Raw genomic sequence first — 24,755 nt, 5'->3', positions numbered from 1 at the left:
TATATATATATATATATATATATATATATATATATATATATATATATATATATGCATCTGCATCTTCTCCTTTTCCCTTCTGCCCTCTGAAGAATGGACGGCTGTTAATCCACCTCCATTCTCTCTCTCCTTTCCCAGGACACTTGCCAAGGTTACGGGGAGGGGGAGGGGGGATGATGGGATGGGGGGGAGGTTGCCACAGAGAAACCCAAGAGGGGGAGCGACATGCAGGACGCATGAGACACCAGAGAGGAGGCAGAGGTCCAGCTGAGCGGCGCAGTGTGCCTGAAAAACGGAGGATTTCCCCTCACATCATAATAAATCACCGGGCTGTCAGCTGACTGGAAACAAGTGAGATGAGGAGGAGTTAGTGGAGGAAGAGGAGGAGGAGGAGGAGGAGGAGGAGGAGGAGGAGGAGGAGGAGGAGGAGGAGGAGGAGGAGGAGGAGGAGGAGGAGGAGGAGGAGGAGGAGGAGGAGGTGGTAGTGGAGGAGGAGAAGGAGAGGGCGCGAGGCTCTTGCAGCAGCAGGATATGGGGGCTGGTCCTGTCTAACAATGCTTTTTTCTTTTTTTACCCATAAATAAGAGCTTTCGCAAGGCTAACTGTGACGTGTGGACTTTGTGCTCAGGGCGCCGCCGTGTCCCGTGTCCCGTGTCCCGTGTCCCGTGTCCCGTGTCCCGTGTCCCGTGTCCCGTGGTCCGCACCGAGCACCGAGCACCGGCTGCTCTCGGCAGGACGCAGCAGCGGCGCCGCGTGCACGTCTTTGACGCCGGCCACCAGCATGCAGGATGTGCCGGAGGAGTGGAGGGAAGGACCCAGAAGAGAGGAGAGAGGAGGAGACGGGAGGACCGGGGAGCAGGTGTCGGCCCGGGCGAAAGCGGTTGCGGAGCCGGGGAAGGACGCCGGAGAGTCGCCGATGATGGAGCTGACCAGGCTGGTGCAGGAGGCGGTGCGGGGCAGCAGCTGGTGGGAGAGGAGGGGGATCGATTGCAGCATCCTGGCGGCGGCGTTCCTCTGCGTGCCACCCGGTGAGACCCCCCCTGGGGGGGGACCCCCACCTCGCGTATCTTTAATGCCCACGGGGCAGAGACAGCCACACCAGGCTCATAGTGTTAGTAAGAACAGCTCTCCGTCCCTGTAGGTGTTATCTGATGGTTACTGTGACTCCAGCTGGTCCAAGGTCTGCAGATAAAACACAGACACGTCGACATCATGTAGATGTTGTTATGTCCCTGATGAATAACTGTATAACATAGAGGTTACACTTTCTCCAGTGGTGCAAATATGAACAATTAATATGCACGTTTTATTTTCTTTGAATAATATACAATATTGCTTCTGCAATGCAGCATGTGTATAGTGCAGGAACATGCACACAGATAATTGTGTTTTTAAACTAAAGTAATAGATTATTAAGAAGAGAATAACAATCTCTCCACAATTTTAATATGAAAATATGGTGAATGTTTTATCTTTGTTCCTATATATGTCAGCTAATAATAAAGAAATGTCCCTCACAAGTTCCCATAGAACAAAGTTAAGTCTTCAAACTGACAAAATAAACACAACATATGTTCGACATTATATTATTTAAAATAAGTTTGTAAATGGCCCCGTTACAAATTAAAAAGCAAATAATAAATTAACTAATTTCAGCTTTAATTACATAATCATGCATAATGCAAACAGCTCCAATACTGTTGTCATAACTGGTTTGCACCAGAATCAGGACCTACTGGTTATACTCTACTGGGTCTACTGGGACTACTGGGTCTACTGGGACTACTGGGTCTACTGGGACTACTGGGTCTACTGGGACTACTGGGACTACTGGGTCTACTGGGTCTACTGGGACTTCTACTGGGACTACTGGGTCTACTGGGTCTACTGGGTCTACTGGGTCTACTGGGACTACTGGGACTACTGGGTCTACTGGGACTACTGGGTCTACTGGGTCTACTGGGACTACTGGGTCTACTGGGTCTACTGGGACTTCTACTGGGACTACTGGGTCTACTGGGTCTACTGGGACTACTGGGTCTACTGGGTCTACTGGGACTACTGGGTCTACTGGGTCTACTGGGACTACTGGGTCTACTGGGTCTACTGGGACTACTGGGTCTACTGGGTCTACTGGGACTTCTACTGGGACTACTGGGTCTATTGGGACTACTGGGTCTACTGGGACTTCTACTGGGTCTACTGGGACTACTGGGTCTACTGGGACTACTGGGTCTACTGGGTCTACTGGGACTACTGATTCTACTGGGACTACTGGGTCTACTGGGTCTACTGCGTCTACTGCGTCTACTGGGACTACTGGGACTACTGGGACTACTGGGTCTACTGGGTCTACTGGGACTACTGGGTCTACTGGGTCTACTGGGTCTACTGGGACTACTGGGTCTACTGGGACTACTGGGTCTACTGGGTCTACTGGGTCTACTAGGACTACTGGGTCTATTGGGTCTACTAGGACTACTGGGTCTACTGGGACTACTAGGACTACTGGGTCTACTGGGTCTACTGGGACTACTGGGTCTACTGGGTCTACTGGGACTACTGGGTCTACTGGGACTTCTACTGGGACTACTGGGTCTATTGGGACTACTGGGTCTACTGGGTCTACTGGGACTTCTACTGGGTCTACTGGGACTACTGGGTCTACTGGGTCTACTGGGACTACTGATTCTACTGGGACTACTGGGTCTACTGGGTCTACTGCGTCTACTGGGTCTACTGGGACTACTGGGTCTACTGGGACTACTAGGACTACTGGGTCTACTGGGTCTACTGGGACTACTGGGTCTACTGGGTCTACTGGGACTACTGGGTCTACTGGGTCTACTAGGACTACTGGGTCTATTGGGTCTACTAGGACTACTGGGTCTACTGGGACTACTAGGACTACTGGGTCTACTAGGACTACTGGGTCTACTGGGTCTACTAGGACTACTGGGTCTACTGGGTCTACTGGGACTACTGGGTCTACTGGGACTACTAGGACTACTGGGTCTACTGGGTCTACTAGGACTACTGGGTCTACTGGGTCTACTAGGACTACTGGGTCTACTGGGTCTACTGGGACTACTGGGTCTACTGGGTCTACTGGGACTACTGGGTCTACTGGGTCTACTAGGACTACTGGGTCTACTGGGACTACTAGGTCTACTGGGACTACTGGGACTACTGGGACTCGTGTCACCGGACCACTGGGTCTACTGGGTCTACTGGGTCTACTGGGACTACTGGGACTACTGGGTCTACTGGGTCTACTGGGTCTACTGGGACTACTGGGACTACTGGGATTACTGGGTCTACTGGGTCTACTGGGACTCGTGTCACCGGACCACTGGGTCTACTGGGTCTACTGGGACTCGTGTCACCGGACCACTGGGTCTACTGGGTCTACTGGGACTCGTGTCACCGGACCACTGGGACTACTGGGACTACTGGGATTACTGGGTCTACTGGGTCTACTGGGTCTACTGGGTCTACTGGGTCACCGGACCACTGGGCAGCTTCCAGCTCGTAATCTATAGACGTGTGCAGTCGACGCGCAGAATTATCGCAGCATTGTTTCAGTTTAGCATCATTTGTTTGCATGATATTAATAACAGAGTAGATCCCTGACTGCAGCCCCGAGGAGGACATCTGTCATCGGGCGTCACAGAGCGCGCGACTGATCGCCTCAAAATAGTCTGCTCTGAAATAAGAGGAGCCGAATATTAGGGCAGTTTTATTGAGTTATGAGGGAGACGTGTGACCCGAAGCCTCTGCCTGTCTCCAGCCGGCCAGAGGAGCCTCACTGGCTTTATTATAGCTCAAAAGTCCAATTCATTCTGCGTCTCATTTATGTATTTGTGTACATATTTTGACCGGGGACAACATTTCAGTTTTTCATATTCGTCTTTAGTCCCTAGGCAGGTTTTTACAGGGGCCTAAAAGCCGTAGAATAGAACACAAAACAATACAATGAAATACATAAATATGTGGCAAAAGTAGCAGATTTGTGAGTGTAAGTAAACCCCCAGACTCCTTTTGTTCAGCTGAAAACCAACGCTTATTATTTAATAGTGTTCAGGTGCACATGTTGGCATTATAATACAAAGTGCTATAATTCTACGTGTGTTATAAATATGTGAAACCCCATATGTGTGATATGTAACCATGCATCCTGGCGCGTGTGACGATGAGATGGTGCCGGACACTCGCAATGCCTCTTGTCAATCAACGCACTAATTGATCTACATTGTTGTCTTGCAGCCTTCCTGCTGCTCGGCTCCTCTCGGCTCTTGTGGTTTTCGGCCGGCGTGCTGCTGATGGGCGTGGCCCACGGCGTCATCACCATTAAAGGGACGCACCTGGCGAGCCACGGGGCGCTGAGCGAGTCGCAGGCCTGGGGGAAGTTCTGGGCCGTCTTCTTCATCGAGGTGAGGAGTCGGGGATCCTTTATTGTCACGATGCAACACAACAAGCATTTAGCATTTTATTAGCATCATAAGGAATGTAAACGGCACGGAGAAAATATCAACTGTGACTGTTTGAGCACCAGCATCATGATGTAAACACAGAGTCCTCTCGACCCACCACAGTCCTTATAGTCCTTAGCTCCACAATGCTACTACTGAAGTGCCCTTGAGCAATTTCTTGGCGCCGCTGGTTGCCCGGCAACCACACAAGATTCCAGGAAGTCGCTGCCCAATACAAGAACTATAACCTTCCATGGAGACACTTTTCTTTATTTTGCTTTCTGGACAACGTAAACAAACATGATGCAACATAATCAATAGTGAGCTCTAGTTTTTGTTTTGTCGGCCTGCTTCCTGTCTTCATGCTAAGCTAACTGGCTGGAGTGGTATCAATCTTCTAGGCAAGAAATACATCAAACGTGGTTTCCCATAATGCAGGACTATTTCCTTCATATCTCCCAGCTGCTTCAGTGAAGCTGCTCTGGGACCAGTTGTATGTATTTATGTATTCATGTATTCATGTCTGTGGAGCAGCTGTGAATGTGAAGCAGTCGGAGGCCTCATGCTCAGAAAACGCTGCACTTAAAAAAAATAAAAAAAATTGAAGACGAGAAAAGGTGACACAACTTTTACCGGCAGCTGGTGTAGAAACGGAGACGTTTAACGCTGTAAAGCAGGTTATTAAAGCAGTGTGTTATGACATTTAATAACCTCACAGCCCTTTGGATGTTTACTTAGCCTTCAGTGGCTCTTTGGCCAAAACAAATCACGCCGCCACCGCCGCTCTTTGCCCTCGTGCTTTTTCCTGTGGCTGCTTATCAAATAATAAAACGTGGAACAACAATCTGTGGAAGCGATTGTTTCATGTGAATGTGCGTCAGTGTTTTGTTGCTTGCATGTTTGCACGTTTCATAAAAAAGCAACCACCCCCATGTGTCCCTGTGTTCGTCCACTCAGATCTGCTCCTCATTCTCGGCGCGAGCCGGCGTTCAAGGCCACATTAAGATGCACCACGCGCACACTAACGTGGTCGGACTGGGGGACTCCAGCGTGTGGAAGGTCCCCTGCCTGCCTCGCGCCGTCTACCTGTTCATAGCCCCCCTGGCCGTGCCCGTCATCACCCCGCTCGTTGCACTCGGTAAGAGGCGCCAAACAAAGTCCGGGCGAAGCGGCGCACGGGTTTCTACGAGCCCGCTCGCATACTTCAACAGGAAATGTGATTATCGGCATAAAGTCGAGAGAGATTCCTCCCCCTCTGATCCTCTTCAAACCCCCCTGTTACCTCGCCGCTCTCGCGTCGGTGTGAGTTTATTCTCATGCGTGTGATTCTCTGTTTTTTTCTTTGTTGTTGTTGTTGTTGTTGTTGTTGTTGTGTCTGCAGCTCATCTCAAAGGACACCCTCGGGCTCTCGTCGTCAGGACCGTGCTGATGGTGGCGCTGGGCCTGTGCTCCCAGTACTGGCTGCTGATCCACGTCTCCGGCTTCCTGTCGCCTCTCAGCGCTCTGCTCTGCATGCTGGCCTGCAGGACCATGTTCTCCGTGCCGTACATCCACGTCAACATCTTCCAGGTGAGGAACCGGGCGGCCTGCAGGCTAAGCTGGTTAGCATGCTAGCATTTAGAGTGCTTTTACCGTTCTGTTCTCTGTTATATAAAACAGGTCAGTGAACGCCCCTCTGGTGACTCTTGAAGAGTCTAAAGGAGACGACTAAGCGTCCTCACTAGGACTCTAGTCCTCCTTCAGCTTAGTGGAGGAGACGTGAAGTCATGTGACCTTTTATAGCCGCTAACGTTAGCTTCTCGCGGCACACTTCAAAACATCATAGCAGTTCATTAGTGAAGATAATCTTGATGAACAAAATGATTGGCTGAAGACCGGTCATGTGACACGAGGGTTCTCAGGGATCCGACCGGTCAGGGAACCACGCGGGACATGAAAGGAACAATTCATTCCCAGCTCATTGTGCATTGTGCCGATCAAAGGGTGGGGAGGTGGATTACAGAACGCAGGTTCTCGATGTGAAGTCCAGACCAGAGGGAGAATGTTTGTTCTCTCTGGGGGGTCACAGTGGAAACCTGTTCCCTCCTGGACCCGGTGCTGTCTGCTGGTTTCTTTTCCCCTGAACTCAACGTCCCCCCTGAACTCATACATATACATATATACATGTATATATGTATATATTTATACGTATATATATATATATATATATATATATATATATATATATATATATATACAAATATATGTATATATATGTGTATATATGTTTGAGTTCAGGCGGGACGTTGAGTTCAGGGGAAAATAAATATATATATATATATATATATATATTTTTTTTAATATATATTTTAGCAGATTTTAGGACATATTCCGAGATAAATTAGTTTTGTCAAATTACTAAGAAATCTATTTTACAAACCAAACCTGAAACATAACACTAATATATATATATATATATATATATATATATATATATATATATATATATATATATATATATATATATATATATATATATGGTGGTAAACATCTCACCTAACTGAACCTGTGGTGCCGGCAGCACATCGGCCTCCACATGTTCTCTCCGACCGACCGGCCCAAGAGGATCTACCAGATGACCCACGGGGTCCTGAACCTGCCCCGCAACCCGCTGCTGGACCTGCTCTTCGGACACTCGCTGATCAACTGCCACGTGGAGCACCATCTCTTCCCCTTCCTGTCGGACAACATGTGTCTGAAGGTACGTTTAAAAACACACCTATCGCACTGTTTTACGGCACAGAGGGAGATTCATGCTTTACGACCTCAAAACAGAGAGAGAGAGAGAAATGTATTAATGCATTGGCATACAAATATAATAAATACAGTAATTACCCAGCAAGGTGTGTATGACATGTAAAAATGTCTGAAATAGAACTAAAGCTTGTCTTTCTTTGTATTATTAAAAGTAAATAGCTTGACTAGATAGCTTGACTGAATTTGACTGGATAACCATGCAAACACATCAGCTAAAAGCTAAAAGCTAAAAGAAGCTAAACACTAAAAGAAGCTAAAAGCTAAAAGAAGCTAAAAGCTAAATGATAAAAGAAGCTAAAAGCAGCTAAAAGCTCCAGAACCATGCAAACACATACATAACATCAGCTAAAAGAAGCTAAAAGCTAAAAGAAGCTAGAAGCTAAAAGTTAAAAGAAGCTAAAAGCTAAAAGAAGCTAAAAGTTAAAAGAAGCTAAAAGCTAAAAGAAGCTAAAAGCTAAAAGAAGCTAAAAGTTAAAAGAAGCTAAAAGCTAAAAGAAGCTAAAAGTTAAAAGAAGCTAAAAGTTAAAAGAAGCTAAAAGCTAAAAGAAGCTAAAAGCTCCAGAACCATGCAAACACATAAAAAACATCAGCTAAAAGTTAAAAGAAGCTAAAAGAAAAGAAGCTAAAAGCTAAAGTTTTTCCCAGCTGTAACATTTGTCCAGAGTTCTGTAGCGTGAAGGATCTGGCGGCCTCCTGTGGTGAGGTTGGAAAGAACTGACCCCGGGTCTGTCCTCCTCTCCAGGTGAAGCCCGTCGTGTCCAAGTACCTGACGGAGCAGCAGCTCCCGTACCTGGAGGACGGCTACGTCTCCCGCCTGACCATGTTCTTCCACAAGTACCAGGAGCTGATGGTGTTCGCTCCGCCCATCACGGAGCTGGTGGGGGTGCAGTGAGGAAGAGGAGCTGTTGGGGGTGCAGTGAGGAAGAGGAGCTGCTGGGGGTGCAGTGAGGAAGGGGAGCTGGTGGGGGTGCAGTGAGGAAGAGGAGCTGGTGGGGGTGCAGTGAGGAAGAGGAGCTGGTGGGGGTGCAGTGAGGAAGAGGAGCTGGTGGGGGTGCAGTGAGGAAGGGGAGCTGGTGGGGGTGCAGTGAGGAAGAGGAGCTGGTGGGGGTGCAGTGAGGAAGAGGAGCTGCTGGGGGTGCAGTGAGGAAGGGGAGCTGGTGGGGGTGCAGTGAGGAAGAGGAGCTGGTGGGGGTGCAGTGAGGAAGAGGAGCTGGTGGGGGTGCAGTGAGGAAGGAGGCCGTGAGGAAGAGTTGTTGTTGTTGTTGTATTTGTTGTTGTTGTTGTTGTGTCCTCAGCTCAAAGGCTCATTCTTTACTGTGTTTTCATCTCTTTGAGAACACATTTTAAACATGAATTAAACGTTATTTTTATGGCCTTAATCGTCACGTTGTCTTCCATTCAAACGCTCACTGTTTAAAGTTGCTTATTTATATAATTTTTTATATATATATAATTATATATATATATATATATATATATATATATATATATATAAAAACAAATGATATATATATAATTATATGTATATATATAAAAAATGATATATATAATTATATATATATATGTATATATATATATATTCCACTTGGGGGCAGCAGAACTTTATCCCCTCTTTACGTTAGACAATCAAAGTTCATTATTCAGACTCCTTAAGCACCAACATGACTTCTGTCATTGATAAACAACAAGTTTGATCTAGAATATCGTTATTTATTCATGTTTCATAATTTCCTGTATCAACTGTGTCTCCTTCCTCTATAAATGAGCTTCGGTCCATTTCCTCGACCAGAAGCCGCTCCACCACTTATTTCAGAAGCTCAACCCTGTGTCTCTGATTGGCTGAGCACACATGTGATTAATCACGTGACCACATGAGCCACTGTGTCGACCATGTGTCACCCTTTGGGTTATCTTGATGATTCACTCAATATTTGCTCCACTTGAACTTTGGAGCCCGCGTTGACGTCAGAGAGGAAGCGGGGAGACGCAGAAGCTTCAGCCGTGACGTCCTCACAACAGAGGTGAGACGACACAACAACAGTTACAGTTCATGTTAGACACAATGCATGATGGGTCATGTGCAACTCTACACCGCTCTGCTGCTCGCTCGGGCTCCACCCTGTGGCTTCTTTCTGCTCCAGGGAAGGGGAGGGCGGCGGTGGAGCGTGTGTGTGTGTGTGTGTGTGTGTGTTCAAAGGGGGCGGAGAGCTTTTCTTACTAAAACTATGGGCCTGCTTCACATCCTCTAGGTGTGGCTGTCCAGCCTCTTCAGTGAGATCCAGGAACTACCAGCTGACTGAAGTGGCTGAGCCAGTTGTTCCCCTCAGAGCGAGCGAGAGGAGGTGACGGACAGAAACTCAAGACATGGCAGATACAGCGGCAGGAGGACCAGCGGCAGGAGGACCACCGGCAGGAGGACCAGCGGCAGGAGGACCACCGGCAGGAGGACCAGCGGCAGGAGGACCAGCAGGAGGACCAGCAGGAGGACCAGCGGCAGGAGGACCGGCCCCCGGCTCAGGTGTGCCGAGCGGGAGCAGCTCTGTTTCTGGCTCCTGCAACGGGGTCCAAAGCGAGGTCAAAAGCCCCCAGTGCCCTGGACCAGTGCCCAAACAGAACGGGACTGGGATCGGGAGCAAAGAGGAGCAGGACCCTAAGGGGGCGGAGGAGGAGGAGACCAAAATCCAGGAAGACCTGAAGGAGTCCGAGGACCCCGAGAAGCCCGAGGGGGAGCCGCATGCGGACAGAGGGCTGGAAAACGGAGCCCCCGAAGAGGAGGCGAAGGAGGAGCCGCCGGGCCCCGATGACGTGGTGTGCGACTCGTGCATCGAGAGCCCCTGCAGGGCCCTCAAGTCCTGCCTCACCTGCCTGGTGTCCTACTGCGAGGCCCACTTGCGGCCGCACCTGGAGAACCCCAAGTTTCAGAACCACCGGCTGGTGGAGCCGCTGCGGGACATCGAGCGGCGGACCTGCGAGAGCCACAAGTGGCCCCTGGAGCTCTTCTGCTGCGCCGACGAGCGCTGCGTGTGCCAGGACTGCGTGGAGGAGGAGCACCGGGGCCACAACACGGTGCCCGTGGAGGAGGCTCGCGGACGCATAGAGGCGAGTGCCATCGCTCTGTTTCTTTACGACGCCTCGACGCGCCACCTGCACGCGCATGAATATGTGAAACGTGTTAAATACGATAGAGTTCTGATTAGTTTATTGATTTGTGTCCTTCAACTGAGATAAAACAGAAAGAATAATCAGATTTTTCTTCTCTCCATTGATCCTGTAAGTCATAAAAATGGTAATATAACAAATATATATAACGATAGAGTGATGATCTTAAAATAATGTTAAAATGTATCATTATTTTGATATAAAAAGTGATTATTGACATTATTGTGGCATCTAAGTGATAAATGATACTGCGTGATGATCATTATGACCGCTGGCTGAACAACATTCTCATATTACACAGCAAGTCTCCGGCGTGGTTTCGTCATCCGATTGCTTTCATTTGTTATTGAATTTTTTCTATTTTTAATGTGCGGTGAAGGTCGGGTCCATTAGAGATCCACACACACGGCGGATCAGAGGAATAAAGACAGTTGGGCAACGTCAAAAGGAAGAAAATATCACCGCATTAGTGCCATTAGTTGGCCGTAATCCTTAAATCTTACCCGCATGGAGACGACAGAGTTATGAGTGAGTGACAGGCTTCGGTCATTGTGACCTTTGGTCAGCGTGACCTTTGGTCCAAGCGGAGCTCTTAAAACCCGATCAGGGACTCATTCGGCCGTAACGGTCCTCAACCCGTTGGTCGGCTCCGCCGTGACTAACGAGATAATTTGTCTGGAAACTGGATCCTGGACTCGGACTCCGGGCCGAGGTGTTAATCCCTCGGGCCGGTCCGTGACCCCCCCCCCCCCCCCCCCCCCTCCAGATTCCTGCACACGTCCGTGGCTTTTAGCTCACGCCTGATGTTTGCTTCATTAGAGCAAACATGGAGGCCCACCGAGAGCGCAGGTGCAAAATACCACAGAGGGCGCCGGGTCAGCGGCAGCAAAGAGTTTCTGACCGCGCGGGGAAGAGAAAACAAGAAGGGAAATATAATAATATAATAATATAATACAGATTCTACCAAAGTGGAAATGCGGTCGCACTTTTCCTCTCACTTCCCTTTCCAAGAGATTCATTTCCACGTTGGAGACGCATGGAGACAATGGAGTGGAATCACTTCCTGTTGACAGAAATCCTCCTTTTTTATAGAAGAGATCTGCAAAAGCACCGCTTTAAATATTTATGAGAGACGAGCTCGTACGTTTTGTTGGAAATCTGTCAGTCGGCAACGAATCGTCTCCAAAGACGACGGATTAGTGGTCCGAGTTTCTAGAAGACTCTTACATGTCTAACATTAGTACCTGGGGTTAGCTGTGTTTTTTTTTTTACAAAGATTACATGATATTTCTTCAGTGCGGTTAGTGGCAGTGTGGGCTCCATGGTTTTGGGGTGGGGGGGGGCGGGGCTTAGCGAACACCAGCATGGATAAGGAGAGTCAAAACTCCAGAAACTGGTTAAAAAATGTTTTTCTTTAACTTTTTTTTGTTGCTGTGAACAGAATATTTGTTCCGGATGGTTCGAAGAGTCTTGAGAGAATTCAGACTTTTTGGGGTTTTCTTTTCAAAATGAGTCAAAAACATAATTCGTTTTAGTATTTTAGTTTTTTAGCTGCAGAGAGCTTTTTTTTTTTCTTCTCCGGTCTCGTGTGAAACCACAAATCATCCGAGCTTGAACTGATGGATGCGAAGCCGTCGAAGCCAAGTTTGTTGAGGCAGAAACACAGATCTGATTATGCACCACCCAGCTTTGTGCAGCCACAATGATTTCTCTCATACGTTTTACATTTTACTTCCACTCAGGTTGAGCACAGCTACGTATGAGCACACATGTACCTGCGCAAATATTACTTCTTTTTTTTAAACGTTTGGAGAAAATGTATCTTTTTCTTTTATACATCATAAGATCACCTGCAAAGAAATGAATACGAGTGTCGGACAAAAGATTTCCCCTCGGGGTCTAAAAGTTACCGCGGAAGAATTCTCCTCGAGAGCAGGGAGTCGCCTGAACCTGCCCGAGGAATTCAGACCTGCCTCTGAAAAACAAGGCCACGCTCATAATAAACAGCACATGTCAGAGAGGAACAGGAAGTGTGACCATTATCTCGTTATCTCCCCCCTCCACACAGAGAGAGAGAGAGGAGGAAACTGAAGAAACACTTGTTTACATCGCGCCACACACTTCTGCATATTTTCAGCATGACCACGCTGGTGGTTTCTGTGAGGGCGTCGAGCTGAAGCCTCTCTCTCTCCTCTCGTGTTCACAGAAGGAGCTGAGGGAGAAGCACGGCGAGATGGTGAAGACGGTGAAGGCCGGCGAGAACGCCATCAACAAGCTCCAGCTCAACACGGTGTCCATCGAGGTAAACGCGGGAAGCGGCGAGCTCGTTTTTTTTTTTTTTTACGGTTTCCAGCAGAACTCGTTTGCACGCTTTTGATGTTCACAAAAACATTTGAATACACCTGGATTCACCCTGCGTCCGAAAAAACGCATCGTTTCGGCGCCTGTCTCTTTAAGAATCTCCAAAATAAAAGCCCATTCTGCTCTGATTGGCCTGCGAACTCCTCCAGCTCTGTAATGAACCTGTCGTCATCACAAACACCTCCATAAGTAAGCCGGTTTAGTTCATACAGAGGTGTGGCCGGTTGCATCGGTTCCCCCATGGGAATGTCCGGTTCTCCTGCTATTCTATTTCCACGGGCACGCCTTCGCAGATGTAGTTCTCAAGCCGTGGGCGGTTTTATCCTCGCGAGCCTGCACGTGACAACCACATCTGATTGGCTGGTTGGATCTCACATGTTTTCTGATCCAGGCAAACCCACAAATAAGTCACTTGTTCAGCAGTTTGTGGGTTTGCTCGGCTGCATGTGCACAAGCAGTGGAAAGGGGAGTTTTTCATGATACGTCCCCTTTAACTAGATAACAGTTGGCAGCAGCTATTTGGGGCTTGAGAAGCCACCTGTAGAGGTGTGGGTTGGTTTCCTTGAGGTGTGGGTTAGTTTCCCTGAGGTGTGGGTTAGTTTCTCTGAGGTGTGGGTTAGTTTCCCTGAGGTGTGGGTTAGTTTCCCTGAGGTGTGGGTTAGTTTCCCTGAGGTGTGGGTTAGTTTCCTTGAGGTGTGGGTTAGTTTCTCTGAGGTGTGGGTTAGTTTCCCTGAGGTGTGGGTTAGTTTCCTTGAGGTGTGGGTTAGTTTCCCTGAGGTGTGGGTTAGTTTCCCTGAGGTGTGGGTTGGTTTCTCTGAGGTGTGGGTTAGTTTCCTTGAGGTGTGGGTTAGTTTCCCTGAGGTGTGGGTTAGTTTCCTTGAGGTGTGGGTTAGTTTCTCTGAGGTGTGGGTTAGTTTCTCTGAGGTGTGGGTTAGTTTCCTTGAGGTGTGGGTTAGTTTCTCTGAGGTGTGGGTTAGTTTCTCTGAGGTGTGGGTTGGTGTGGGTTGGTTTCCCTGAGGTGTGGGTTAGTTTCCCTGAGGTGTGGGTTAGTTTCTCTGAGGTGTGGGTTAGTTTCCCTGAGGTGTGGGTTAGTTTCCCTGAGGTGTGGGTTAGTTTCTCTGAGGTGTGGGTTAGTTTCTCTGAGGTGTGGGTTAGTTTCTCTGAGGTGTGGGTTAGTTTCTCTGAGGTGTGGGTTAGTTTCTCTGAGGTGTGGGTTAGTTTCTCTGAGGTGTGGGTTAGTTTCCCTGAGGTGTGGGTTAGTTTCTCTGAGGTGTGGGTTAGTTTCTCTGAGGTGTGGGTTAGTTTCTCTGAGGTGTGGGTTAGTTTCTCTGAGGTGTGGGTTAGTTTCCCTGAGGTGTGGGTTGGTGTGGGTTGGTTTCCCTGAGGTGTCTTCATGTGGTGGTGTTGCAACCACCTGTGGTTACGTAACGTGGTTACGTAACGTGGTTATGTAATGTGGTTATGTAACGTTCTCCTGGCCTCCCGGTGCATTCCCCACCTGTTTACCTGCCGGGTGCTTCAGAAATCGCCTCCCGGAATGTAAAGAATGCCGCGGTGTGAAACTCCTCCCACAGCACTCGGTGACGGAGGTGCGAGCGGTGATCGAGAGCCAGTTCGAGGAGCTGCAGGCGGTGCTGGAGCGGGCCAAGCGGGAGGTGACGGAGATCCTGGAGGGCGAGGAGAAGCAGGCGCTGAGGCAGGCCGAGGGCATCCGGGTCCACCTGGAGCAGAGGTGCACGGAGCTGAAGAAGACGCAGGGCCAGATGGAGAAGCTCGCCAAGAACAAAAACGATGTGGATTTCTTACAGGTATCGAGTCCAGAAGCCTCATGTTCTTATCACTATGTTATGTGTTGTGTTGACAGGTGAGAACTAAAGATACGAAATTATACAAAGTAGGACGGAGACAAAAAACAAAAGAGACAAACACAACCATCAAGAGTGAGGAATGGAGATCCAGTAAAATGTTTATAGATACATAGAGATATAAATATATAGATATTTAGATAAATAGATAAATATATATATCTATAAATATGTAGAGATGTAGAGATATAGAGATATATAGATAAGTAGATAAGTAGATATAGATATATAGATACCTAGATACATATATATATATTCAATTAAATTCAGTGTATTTTATATAGCCCAAAATCACAAATTACAAATTTTCCTCAGAGGGCTTTACAATCTGTACACATACGACATCCCTGACCTTTGACCTCACATCAGATCAGGAAAAACTCCCCAAAAATAACCTTTGACAGGGAGAAAAGTGAAGAAACCTTCAGGAGAGCAACAGAGGAGGATCCCTCTCCCCGGATGGACAGATGAATAGATGTCATGTGTACAGAATATAGATACATATATATCTATAGATATATATATATATATATATATATATATATATATATATATATATATATATGTGTAGATATATAGAAATAAATAGATACATATATATCTATAGATATAGAAATATATAGATATAGAAATAAATAGATATAGAAATAATATATGTATGGGGGGGCAAGAGAGTAGATGAATAAAAGAAGAATACTAACAACAATTCAAGTAAAAGTAATTATAAATTAATAAAAAATAAAACATTCTTTAAACACTGTGTGTGTGTGTGTGTGTGTGTGTGTGTGTGTGTGTGTGTGTGTGTGTGTGTGTGTGTGTGTGTGTGTGTGTGTGTGTGTGTGTGTGTGTGTGTGTGTGTGTGTGTGTGTCCTCCAGGAGTATTCCGAGTGGAAGAAGGAGGCCACTGACATCTCTCTGCCCGGCGTCTACATCGGCCTGACGGACCGCCTGAACTCCTTCAGCCGTGTGATCGTGGACTCCACGGAGGAGCTGTGCGCCATGCTGGTGTCCTCGTACATCGACAAGGTTAAAGAGACGTGCACGAGCGGTGAGAGAAAGACGCACGAGTGATGCTGCAGGGGGAAATCAAAAGGGCGTTGACAGGAGCTAATTAGTTTTGTTTAGCTATGTCGTTGAATCGCTTGCTAAAAGCTAACTAGTTTTGTTAAGCTAACTAGTTGAATTGCTTGCTAGAAGCTAATTAGTTTTGTTAAGCTATCTAGTTGAATCGCTTGCTAAAAGCTAACTAGTTTTGTTAAGCTATCTAGTTGAATCGCTTGCTAGAAGCTAACTAGTTTTGTTAAGCTATCTAGTTGAATCGCTTGCTAAAAGCTAACTAGTTTTGTTAAGCTATCTAGTTGAATCGCTTGCTAGAAGCTAACTACTTTTGTTAAGCTAACTAGTTGAATCGCTTGCTAGAAGCTAACTAGTTTTGTTAAGCTATCTAGTTGAATCGCTTGCTAGAAGCTAACTAGTTTTGTTAAGCTAACTAGTTGAATCGCTTGCTAGAAGCTAACTAGTTTTGTTAAGCTATCTAGTTGAATCGCTTGCTAGAAGCTAACTAGTTTTGTTAAGCTAACTAGTTGAATCGCTTGCTAGAAGCTAACTACTTTTGTTATGCTAACTAGTTAAATCGCTTGCTAGAAGCTAATTAGTCATTAGTTTTGTTAAGCTATCTAGTTGAATCGCTTGCTAGAAGCTAACTACTTTTGTTATGCTAACTAGTTAAATTGCTTGCTAGAAGCTAATTAGTCATTAGTTTTGTTAAGCTATCTAGTTGAATCGCTTGCTAGAAGCTAACTACTTTTGTTATGCTAACTAGTTAAATCGCTTGCTAGAAGCTAATTAGTCATTAGTTTTGTTAAGCTAAAACAAGGAAAGAAAAACAAAACAGCCTTACAGCACAAAACCACCTGTGAGCCTCGGGCCTCGCCCACAGACACTGGGAGACACACACACACACACACACTTGTTATCAGACACTGGGAGACACACACACACACACACACACTTGTTACTGGAGACTGAAACCGGTCTTTCTTCTCTTGCAGACAAAATGGGAATAAAGACGACCGTTCACGAAATTATTGCAACCAAGCACAACATGATGTTACCGGATCCAAAGACACACGAGGACTTCCTCAATTGTGAGTGTTTTGTTTATATTTGAATACGTATTTATATTTGCCACTGGGCAGATGATATACATGTGATCACCTATGTGCACGTGAGCTTATGCACATAGATGTATTGTCTCTTTTCTTAAATGTATTTTTAGTTTAAAGACACATCGTGGGCGACACGACCTTTGTGACCTCGGAGGTCGTAACGCTTCCAACGCGGCTAAACAGACCTTTTCACAATGCTCTCGCAGATGTCGCCCCCGTGAGTTTCGACGGCGACACCGCTCACAAGTTCCTGAGGCTGACGGAGGAAGGCAGGAAGGTGACCAACACCACGCCCTGGCAGCACCCTTATCCCGACGCGCCCGAGAGGTTCGACAACTGGCGCCAGGTGCTGGCGACGGAGAGCTTCTATCTGGGGCGGCACTACTTCGAGGCGGACATCAGCGGCGAGGGCACGCACATCGGCCTGACCTACAAGAGCATCGACCGCAAGGGCAACGAGAGCAACGGCTGCATCACGGGGAACAACTTCTCCTGGTGCCTCCAGTGGAACGGGCGCACCTTCTCCGCCTGGCACAGCGACGTGGAGACGCCCCTCACCGTGGAGAAGTTCACGCGCATCGGGGTCTACGTGGACTACACCCGAGGCCTCCTGGCGTTCTACGGCGTGGACGGCGCCATGACGCTCATCCACGAGTACAAGGCAGACTTCCTGGAGCCTATTTACCCGGCTTTCTGGTTGTCCAAGAAGGAGAACGTCGTCGCCTTGGTGGCGCCGGGGGAACCGCTGCGGCTCAAAAGCCCCTCTCCTCCCACCTCACCTGCATGCGGATCTATTGTTTCTAAACTAGCAGCACAGCAATGATTAGAAGTTAGTTTTCTCTGCATCAACAATATGCAAGCTTGTCTCCCACTGATATGGAAAATATGGTCTGTTTAATGTAATGTATTTGTAAAACTAATGTGATAAATAGTGCATGTTTATCTTGGGTATATTTGGGCTCAAGTCGTATTTATACCTCTGTGTACCTTTGGGACTTCTGTTACTTTTCATCCATCTGTGAATTCACGGGTGTTCGGTATTTTCTGTGCGCAAATAAAAATGTGGAATTAAAGTGCCTGTTTTTTGTTTTTGTTCCAGGTTTTCCCAAAAGCATTAAATGGTATCATTTTGACTTCTGTTATTATGGATTTCTTTGTAAATTGTCTCATGGATGAACGAGAAATCTGCACACCAGAAGAATCTGTGTGGATAAGGGAGATCATTTGGTCTGTTGCACGCATCAGAAACTCAGTCATGTCCTGAAATGATCAAATAAAGTCTACTTCTATCTGTGAGGTGTTGTAGTCAGTGTACCATGGCCCTGACATGCCAGAATCACATTATGCAGTTCATTTGTATAGTTTCAAGGCAGAATTCATTACAACAAAGCAAAAACAGATAGAAATAGTTAGTTGTGTAACGCAGCAAACTAAGATTGTTTACTATTTTTTAAATGGGGTTATAGAAGATCCGTGAACAAATGAATGTGGATAATTTTTTTTTTCATCCCACAAAAAAAAGGCAATATTCTGAAAATTATATTTTAAAAATGTTGGTATTTAAAAAATATATATATTATATAATATATATATATATATATTTAATTTGTATGTATTTAATTTAATTATAAATTATAAAATATCGAGGTGATACAAACATATTAATTCTGAGAGGTATTGCGTAACAAGCATACAACAATAGACCATTCAAACTGTCAGCCTCCGCCACGACGTAAAGCCCTACGTCAGCACGTCGCGGTCACGTGACCAGCGTGCCCGGTGACGTGTTCCCCAGCTGAGCCTGTATAGAGCCTGCTCAGACCTCAACATGCTAACAGAAGTAAGTGACACGTTGGAAGGTTTATCTTTTATCCACAACGTTAAAACATGGCGGACAGCCGTCGCGGCGTCCTCTAAAAACACTAAAGACAATAAATAAGCTCGTGAATAATATTTTACACGCCGAGCTGAACGCCTGTAGCGCTAAGTTGTGAGCTAAAGCTAGCTAAAGTTAGCTAGCTACGTTATAATAATATCGTTCTAATAACCATGACACGTTCATATAAACTTGTACTTTACAGCGACGCTGGTGCTGAGAAACGTAACGTCGCCATTTTGTGTTTGTGTGTATTATTCTTGTTTTATTTAAGCTAACAACTAAAGTTGTGTCTTTAGCAAACAACGTGACGCGTGTGAACTCATGACACACTTATTGTTTCTTAATCATATTATTGTTTATGACAAATAGAGATTATTAGAAGTAAAGTATTTTTAATTATGACCCGGATTCTTGATTTTAAACTCTTAACAATAGTCTCGACTGGTCATAAAGTGTTGTCTATTTGTGTAGTTATGTTGTCTATTTGTGTAGTTATGTTGTCTATTTGTGTAGTTATGTTGTCTCTCTGTGTAGTTATGTTGTCTCTCTGTGTAGTTATGTTGTCTCTTTGTGTAGTTATGTTGTCTCTGTGTAGTTATGTTGTCTCTTTGTGTAGTTATGTTGTCTCTGTGTAGTTATGTTGTCTCTCTGTGTAGTTATGTTGTCTCTCTGTGTAGTTGTGTTGTCTCTCTGTGTAGTTATGTTGTCTCTTTGTGTAGTTGTGTTGTCTCTCTGTGTAGTTATGTTGTCTCTTTGTGTAGTTGTGTTGTCTCTTTGTGTAGTTATGTTGTCTCTATGTGTAGTTATGTTGTCTCTTTGTGTAGTTGTGTTGTCTCTCTGTGTAGTTGTGTTGTCTCTCTGTGTAGTTATGTTGTCTCTCTGTGTAGTTATGTTGTCTCTTTGTGTAGTTATGTTGTCTCTTTGTGTAGTTGTGTTGTCTCTCTGTGTAGTTATGTTGTCTCTATGTGTAGTTATGTTGTCTCTTTGTGTAATTGTGTTGTCTCTTTGTGTAGTTATGTTGTCTCTTTGTGTAGTTGTGTTGTCTCTCTGTGTAGTTATGTTGTCTCTATGTGTAGTTATGTTGTCTCTTTGTGTAATTGTGTTGTCTCTTTGTGTAGTTGTGTTGTCTCTATGTGTAGTTATGTTGTCTCTTTGTGTAATTGTGTTGTCTCTTTGTGTAGTTATGTTGTCTCTTTGTGTAGTTATGTTGTCTCTCTGTGTAGTTGTGTTGTCTCTTTGTGTAGTTATGTTGTCTCTATGTGTAGTTATGTTGTCTCTTTGTGTAATTGTGTTGTCTCTTTGTGTAGTTATGTTGTCTCTTTGTGTAGTTGTGTTGTCTCTCTGTGTAGTTGTGTTGTCTCTTTGTGTAGTTGTGTTGTCTCTTTGTGTAGTTATGTTGTCTCTTTGTGTAGTTGTGTTGTCTCTTTGTGTAGTTATGTTGTCTCTATGTGTAGTTATGTTGTCTCTATGTGTAGTTATGTTGTCTCTATGTGTAGTTATGTTGTCTCTTTGTGTAGTTGTGTTGTCTCTGTGTAGTTATGTTGTCTCTATGTGTAGTTGTGTTGTCTTTGTGTAGTTGTGTTGTCTCTTTGTGTAGTTGTGTTGTCTCTCTGTGTAGTTATGTTGTCTCTTTGTGTAGTTGTGTTGTCTCTTTGTGTAGTTGTGTTGTCTCTCTGTGTAGTTATGTTGTCTATGTGTGTAGTTATGTTGTCTCTTTGTGTAGTTATGTTGTCTCATCGTTTGTTGTGTTATGTTTCTGAGGGTTTGTCTCTGTAGTTGTGTCCTCTTCGTGTTGTGTCCTCTTCGTGTTGTGTAGTTGTGTCCTCTTTGTGTTGTGTAGTTGTGTCCTCTTCGTGTTGTGTCCTCTTCGTGTTGTGTAGTTGTGTCCTCTTCGTGTTGTGTAGTTGTGTCCTCTTCGTGTTGTGTAGTTGTGTCCTTCGTGTTGTGTAGTTGTGTCCTCTTCGTGTTGTGTCCTCTTCGTGTTGTGTCCTCTTTGTGTTGTGTAGTTGTGTCCTCTTTGTGTTGTGTAGTTGTGTCCTCTTCGTGTTGTGTCCTCTTTGTGTTGTGTAGTTGTGTCCTCTTCGTGTTGTGTCCTCTTCGTGGTGTGTAGTTGTGTCCTCTTGGTGTTGTGTCCTCTTTGTGTTGTGTAGTTGTGTCCTCTTTGTGTTGTGTAGTTGTGTCCTCTTTGTGTTGTGTAGTTGTGTCCTCTTCGTGTTGTGTCCTCTTCGTGGTGTGTAGTTGTGTCCTCTTGGTGTTGTGTAGTTGTGTCCTCTTTGTGTTGTGTAGTTGTGTCCTCTTGGTGTTGTGTCCTCTTCGTGTTGTGTAGTTGTGTCCTCTTCGTGTTGTGTCCTCTTCGTGGTGTGTAGTTGTGTCCTCTTTGTGTTGTGTAGTTGTGTCCTCTTTGTGTTGTGTAGTTGTGCGTCTCTGAGGGTTTCTCTGCTTCCTCATTGGTCCCTCAGGACACCAACGATGAAGACGTGTCTCTGTTTGACGCGGAGGAAGACGTGAAGAAGAAGAAGAAGAACATGAAGTGAGTGAAACGCTTCAGTTACTAAACACAAAGTAAAGGTGTGTACGTCAAAGTACTCTCAGTGTATACAAAGTACACCATGTACCTCCTGAGTTGTATGAAATGTACCTTGAACGTGTACTTGTGTACAGTACGAAAATTAAATGTACTTTTATGTTCATAACTTTAACACATTTTAACGTTGAACGCTTCACTTTGTGCTGTTTGTCCACCAATAATCAATAAAATGATCAGATAATAAAACTAGTACTCAGTGTAGTACTTGTACTGTATTACCCATTGATCGTAGTACTTGTACTGTATATCCATTGATCGTAGTATTTGTACACAGTACATTGATTGCAGTCCTCTCATAGTACTTGTACACAGTGCATTGATCGCAGTACTCTTGTAGTACTTGTACACAGTACATTGAGCAGTCCTCCTCTCGTAGTACTTGTACACAGTACATTGATTGCAGTACTCTCGTAGTACTTGTACACAGTACATTGAGCAGTCCTCCTCTCGTAGTACTTGTACACAGTACATTGATTGCAGTACTCTCGTAGTACTTGTACACAGTACATTGAGCAGTCCTCCTCTCGTAGTACTTGTACATTGAGCAGTCCTCCTCTCGTAGTACTTGTACACAGTACATTGAGCAGTCCTCCTCTCGTAGTACTTGTACATTGAGCAGTCCTCCTCTCGTAGTACTTGTACATTGAGCAGTCCTCCTCTCGTAGTACTTGTACATTGAGCAGTCCTCCTCTCCTCCAGACACCCCCTGGCCTCCTTCTTCCACCTGTTCTTCCGGGTCAGCGCTGTGCTCGTCTACCTGCTCTGCGGCCTCTTCAGCAGCAGCTTCATCGCCTGCATGGTGGCCATCATCCTGCTGCTGTCATGTGACTTCTGGACCGTAAAGGTGTGTGTGTGTGTGTGCGTGTGTGTACGTACGAGATGCATTCTCTCTCTCCACTGATCTAAGGTCAGATCTGTGTGTGTGTGTTTTCAGAACATCACTGGGAGGCTGATGGTGGGTCTGAGGTGGTGGAACCAGGTGGACGACGACGGACACAGCCACTGGGTGTTCGAGTCCAGGAAGGTAACACACCCCGTGTGTGTGTGTGTGTGTGTCTTTGTAACCGCACGACGATGCTGACCGTGGTAAAAGTTGGTACATGTGCCGGTGGGGCGCCGTCGTCGTAGTAACCGTGACAGCGTCCCGTTTTGCTTCAGGGCGCCGGGAAGCCGGCGGTGTCGGATTCCGAGTCGCGGATCTTCTGGATCGGGCTGATCGTGTGTCCGGTCCTCTGGGTGGTCTTCGCCTTCAGCACCCTCTTTTCCTTCAAGATCAAATGGGTGGTGAGTGCTCGCCTCAGGAGGGATGGAGCGGCGGTTATTGTGACGTCTTATTGTGAAAAACGTTGACGTTTTATTGTGAAAGCATCACACAAAGAGACCCCCAAAAAACAAAAGTTCAGTAATTTAACTCCAATGGAAAGAGGGCGTTTTGTTAGGGACTACTTTCAGCGGCGGATGAATCCACGTTTTGGCGCTCTAGTGAGCGTTTGTATGCGTGATTGAGTCCAAATTGATGAGTTTTTAATGGAGCTCAATGGCTCAGAGGAAGAAGAGACATCAGGCTGTCTACACACACACACACACACACACACACACGCACACACACTGGTATGTATGAGATTCAGAACCGAACTACAATCTTCTGGGAATATTTGCAGCATAAAAAGGAAGCACAAAGTAACATCCACGTTGACTGTTTTTGAAAAGCATGTATTTACATCACAAACATCTGGTTATTGGTTATTATTGACGTATTGATCCTAATCATGTGGCCAGCCGGTGGTGGCGATGGGGGTGGTGCTGCAGGGCGCCAACCTCTACGGCTACGTGCGCTGCAAAGTGGGAGGCAAGACCAGCTTGAAGAACATGGCCACCAACTACTTTGGACGGCAGTTCCTCAAACAGGTGACTCTCTCTCTCTCTCTCTCTCTCTCTCTCTCTCTCTCTCTCTCTCATTTTTTTTGGGGGTCGTCGCACAAAATCTTTACGTGTTTTTTTTATGCTTTTTTTTCCTGCACAGACGCTGTCTAAAGAAGAGGAATCGTAGGGATTTAAACACGTTTGCATTATTCCTAATGCTGTTATATATTCATTCTTTTAGCGGGTTGAGAAACGCGGACGTAAAACTAACGGGTTTTGGGATTTATTTCCTTCTCCCCTTCATGCGTGACTCAGTCCCAGTGGAGAGGCTCCGTTTCCACGGAGACGTCCAGAAGCTGCAGCCCAGTAACCCGACACTCGCATACTTTAACTGATACTTTAGCGCGAACGCACCAGTGGAAAAAGAGCGTAATGGCTTTAAAAGTCAACGTGACTGTAGTTTAGATGTGTTTAGTTTATTTGCCTCTTGACTTTAATCTTTATAAAATAAAAGAAGAAGAAGAAAAAAAGAGATGTTTCTTAGAGGTTTTCTACAAACAATTATTTTTTGTTTGTATAAAAAGGTTGTGGTTGTGTAAAGTATTCCAGGAGCTTGTAAATATGTATGTAAATAATCTACGTGGAACATCTTCTTATGGCGCAAATACATTTGTAACTTCTTTTTTTTTCCGAACAGTGTTATCGTTTCTTCTTTTTTTTCAATAGTTTAAACGAGTTTGAGCGATTGATTCGGGTTTTTTTCTTCAGCTTTTGGTTTGAGGGGAAGTCGGGGAGAGATATTTAAAGTCCTGACTTGTGGAACGTAATTTAATAAAAATTTGAATAAAATAACTTAAGAAAAACCTAACTGACATTTTGTTGCAGGTCTTTTTTTGTTTGTTTTTGAGTCCAGCAGGTAAATGTACTTCTTTTTTTTCTAAAGTGTGTTTGGAAAATGAAGAATTTTTTTTTACTGCATTTTTCTAGATTAACCTGTAAAATAAATAAAAATCTGTCATTGAAACCAGATCGTTAGAGACAATTATGTGATTGTGCTGATTGAGCAAACGGACAAAAAGGACATTTCAAATATAAATAAATAACCGCTGGACGGATCTAATAACTGCCTCTTCATAAACAATGTAATTGGGAAAATAAACAAAAATGTCATAATATTGAGCTGAATTTAAACATGTTATTTCATCAGCGTTCACTTGACTGCAGCGACACCCAGCGGTTCGTTTATGTCAGTACATGTAAAGGGATGTTTTGTTTTGTTGGTAGATAAATATGTTACAGTATATTACAAGAATTAAAGAGATTAATTTATTAATAACTGGTTTAAAAAAACGACATTATTGTATTCAAACATGACTTCAATGCTGTTCCAAACGCTCCCAGGATCACCGGACCGGAAGAGAAGTTCACACACAGACCGGAACTCGGAAGGTGTTACCTTCAAAATAAAAGACCGATTAATTTCGTGTACCGGAAACATTTACTATTTAGGCTTTGTATTTAGAGGTATGTTTGGAGATAAACGTAATATAACAATGTTAACCATGTCCTGTCTTCTGGTCAGGACATGGTTAATATTCTTTTAAT

The 24,755-nt window shown here is 45.3% G+C and overlaps 3 protein-coding genes across 4 annotated transcripts; all 3 read left to right on the top strand.

Annotated features, from left to right (window-relative positions):
- Nucleotides 1–542: 542 nt before the first annotated feature.
- fads6 (fatty acid desaturase 6) lies at nt 543–8,189 on the top strand. The gene is made up of 6 exons (XM_034558896.1): nt 543–1,028; nt 4,267–4,433; nt 5,430–5,610; nt 5,854–6,041; nt 7,033–7,212; nt 8,011–8,189. Exons 1-6 carry the CDS (start codon nt 782–784, stop codon nt 8,158–8,160), a joined length of 1,113 nt encoding a protein of 370 aa, XP_034414787.1. The 5' UTR covers nt 543–781; the 3' UTR covers nt 8,161–8,189.
- Nucleotides 8,190–9,117: 928 nt separating this feature from the next.
- Nucleotides 9,118–17,954, top strand: trim16 (tripartite motif containing 16). 2 transcript variants are annotated; one of them, XM_034558393.1, is made up of 7 exons: nt 9,118–9,289; nt 9,518–10,367; nt 12,634–12,729; nt 14,363–14,596; nt 15,530–15,701; nt 16,705–16,800; nt 17,028–17,954. In XM_034558393.1, the coding sequence occupies exons 2-7, from the start codon at nt 9,633–9,635 to the stop codon at nt 17,642–17,644; spliced, it is 1,950 nt and encodes a 649-aa protein (XP_034414284.1). In that variant the 5' UTR covers nt 9,118–9,289; nt 9,518–9,632; the 3' UTR covers nt 17,645–17,954. The 2 variants fall into 2 exon arrangements, with proteins under 2 accessions (XP_034414284.1, XP_034414285.1); XM_034558394.1 differs by lacking the exon at nt 9,118–9,289 and having other exon boundaries at nt 9,316–10,367.
- Nucleotides 17,955–18,558: 604 nt separating this feature from the next.
- tvp23b (trans-golgi network vesicle protein 23 homolog B (S. cerevisiae)) lies at nt 18,559–24,022 on the top strand. Its single transcript, XM_034558250.1, has 7 exons — nt 18,559–18,661; nt 21,160–21,230; nt 21,987–22,131; nt 22,222–22,311; nt 22,446–22,571; nt 23,067–23,195; nt 23,311–24,022. The coding sequence occupies exons 1-7, from the start codon at nt 18,650–18,652 to the stop codon at nt 23,335–23,337; spliced, it is 600 nt and encodes a 199-aa protein (XP_034414141.1). The 5' UTR covers nt 18,559–18,649; the 3' UTR covers nt 23,338–24,022.
- The last annotated feature ends 733 nt before the right edge of the window (nt 24,023–24,755 follow it).

The sequence above is a fragment of the Cyclopterus lumpus genome, chromosome 19, assembly GCF_009769545.1.
Source record: "Cyclopterus lumpus isolate fCycLum1 chromosome 19, fCycLum1.pri, whole genome shotgun sequence".
In the NCBI taxonomy this organism is placed as follows: domain Eukaryota; kingdom Metazoa; phylum Chordata; class Actinopteri; order Perciformes; family Cyclopteridae; genus Cyclopterus; species Cyclopterus lumpus.
This window is presented reverse-complemented; position numbering and strand designations above follow the sequence as displayed.

Coding starts and splice junctions, on each gene's coding strand:
- fads6 (XM_034558896.1), top strand. CDS start 782: ATGCAGGATGTGCCGGAGGAGTGGAGGGAAGGACCCAGAAGAGAGGAG. Junction 4,434..5,429: donor GGGCCGTCTTCTTCATCGAG/GTGAGGAGTCGG, acceptor TCGTCCACTCAG/ATCTGCTCCTCATTCTCGGC. Junction 6,042..7,032: donor TCCACGTCAACATCTTCCAG/GTGAGGAACCGG, acceptor TGGTGCCGGCAG/CACATCGGCCTCCACATGTT.
- tvp23b (XM_034558250.1), top strand. Junction 22,572..23,066: donor CCTTCAAGATCAAATGGGTG/GTGAGTGCTCGC, acceptor TCATGTGGCCAG/CCGGTGGTGGCGATGGGGGT. Junction 23,196..23,310: donor GACGGCAGTTCCTCAAACAG/GTGACTCTCTCT, acceptor TTTCCTGCACAG/ACGCTGTCTAAAGAAGAGGA.
- trim16 (XM_034558393.1), top strand. CDS start 9,633: ATGGCAGATACAGCGGCAGGAGGACCAGCGGCAGGAGGACCACCGGCA. Junction 12,730..14,362: donor TCAACACGGTGTCCATCGAG/GTAAACGCGGGA, acceptor CTCCTCCCACAG/CACTCGGTGACGGAGGTGCG. Junction 14,597..15,529: donor ACGATGTGGATTTCTTACAG/GTATCGAGTCCA, acceptor TGTGTCCTCCAG/GAGTATTCCGAGTGGAAGAA.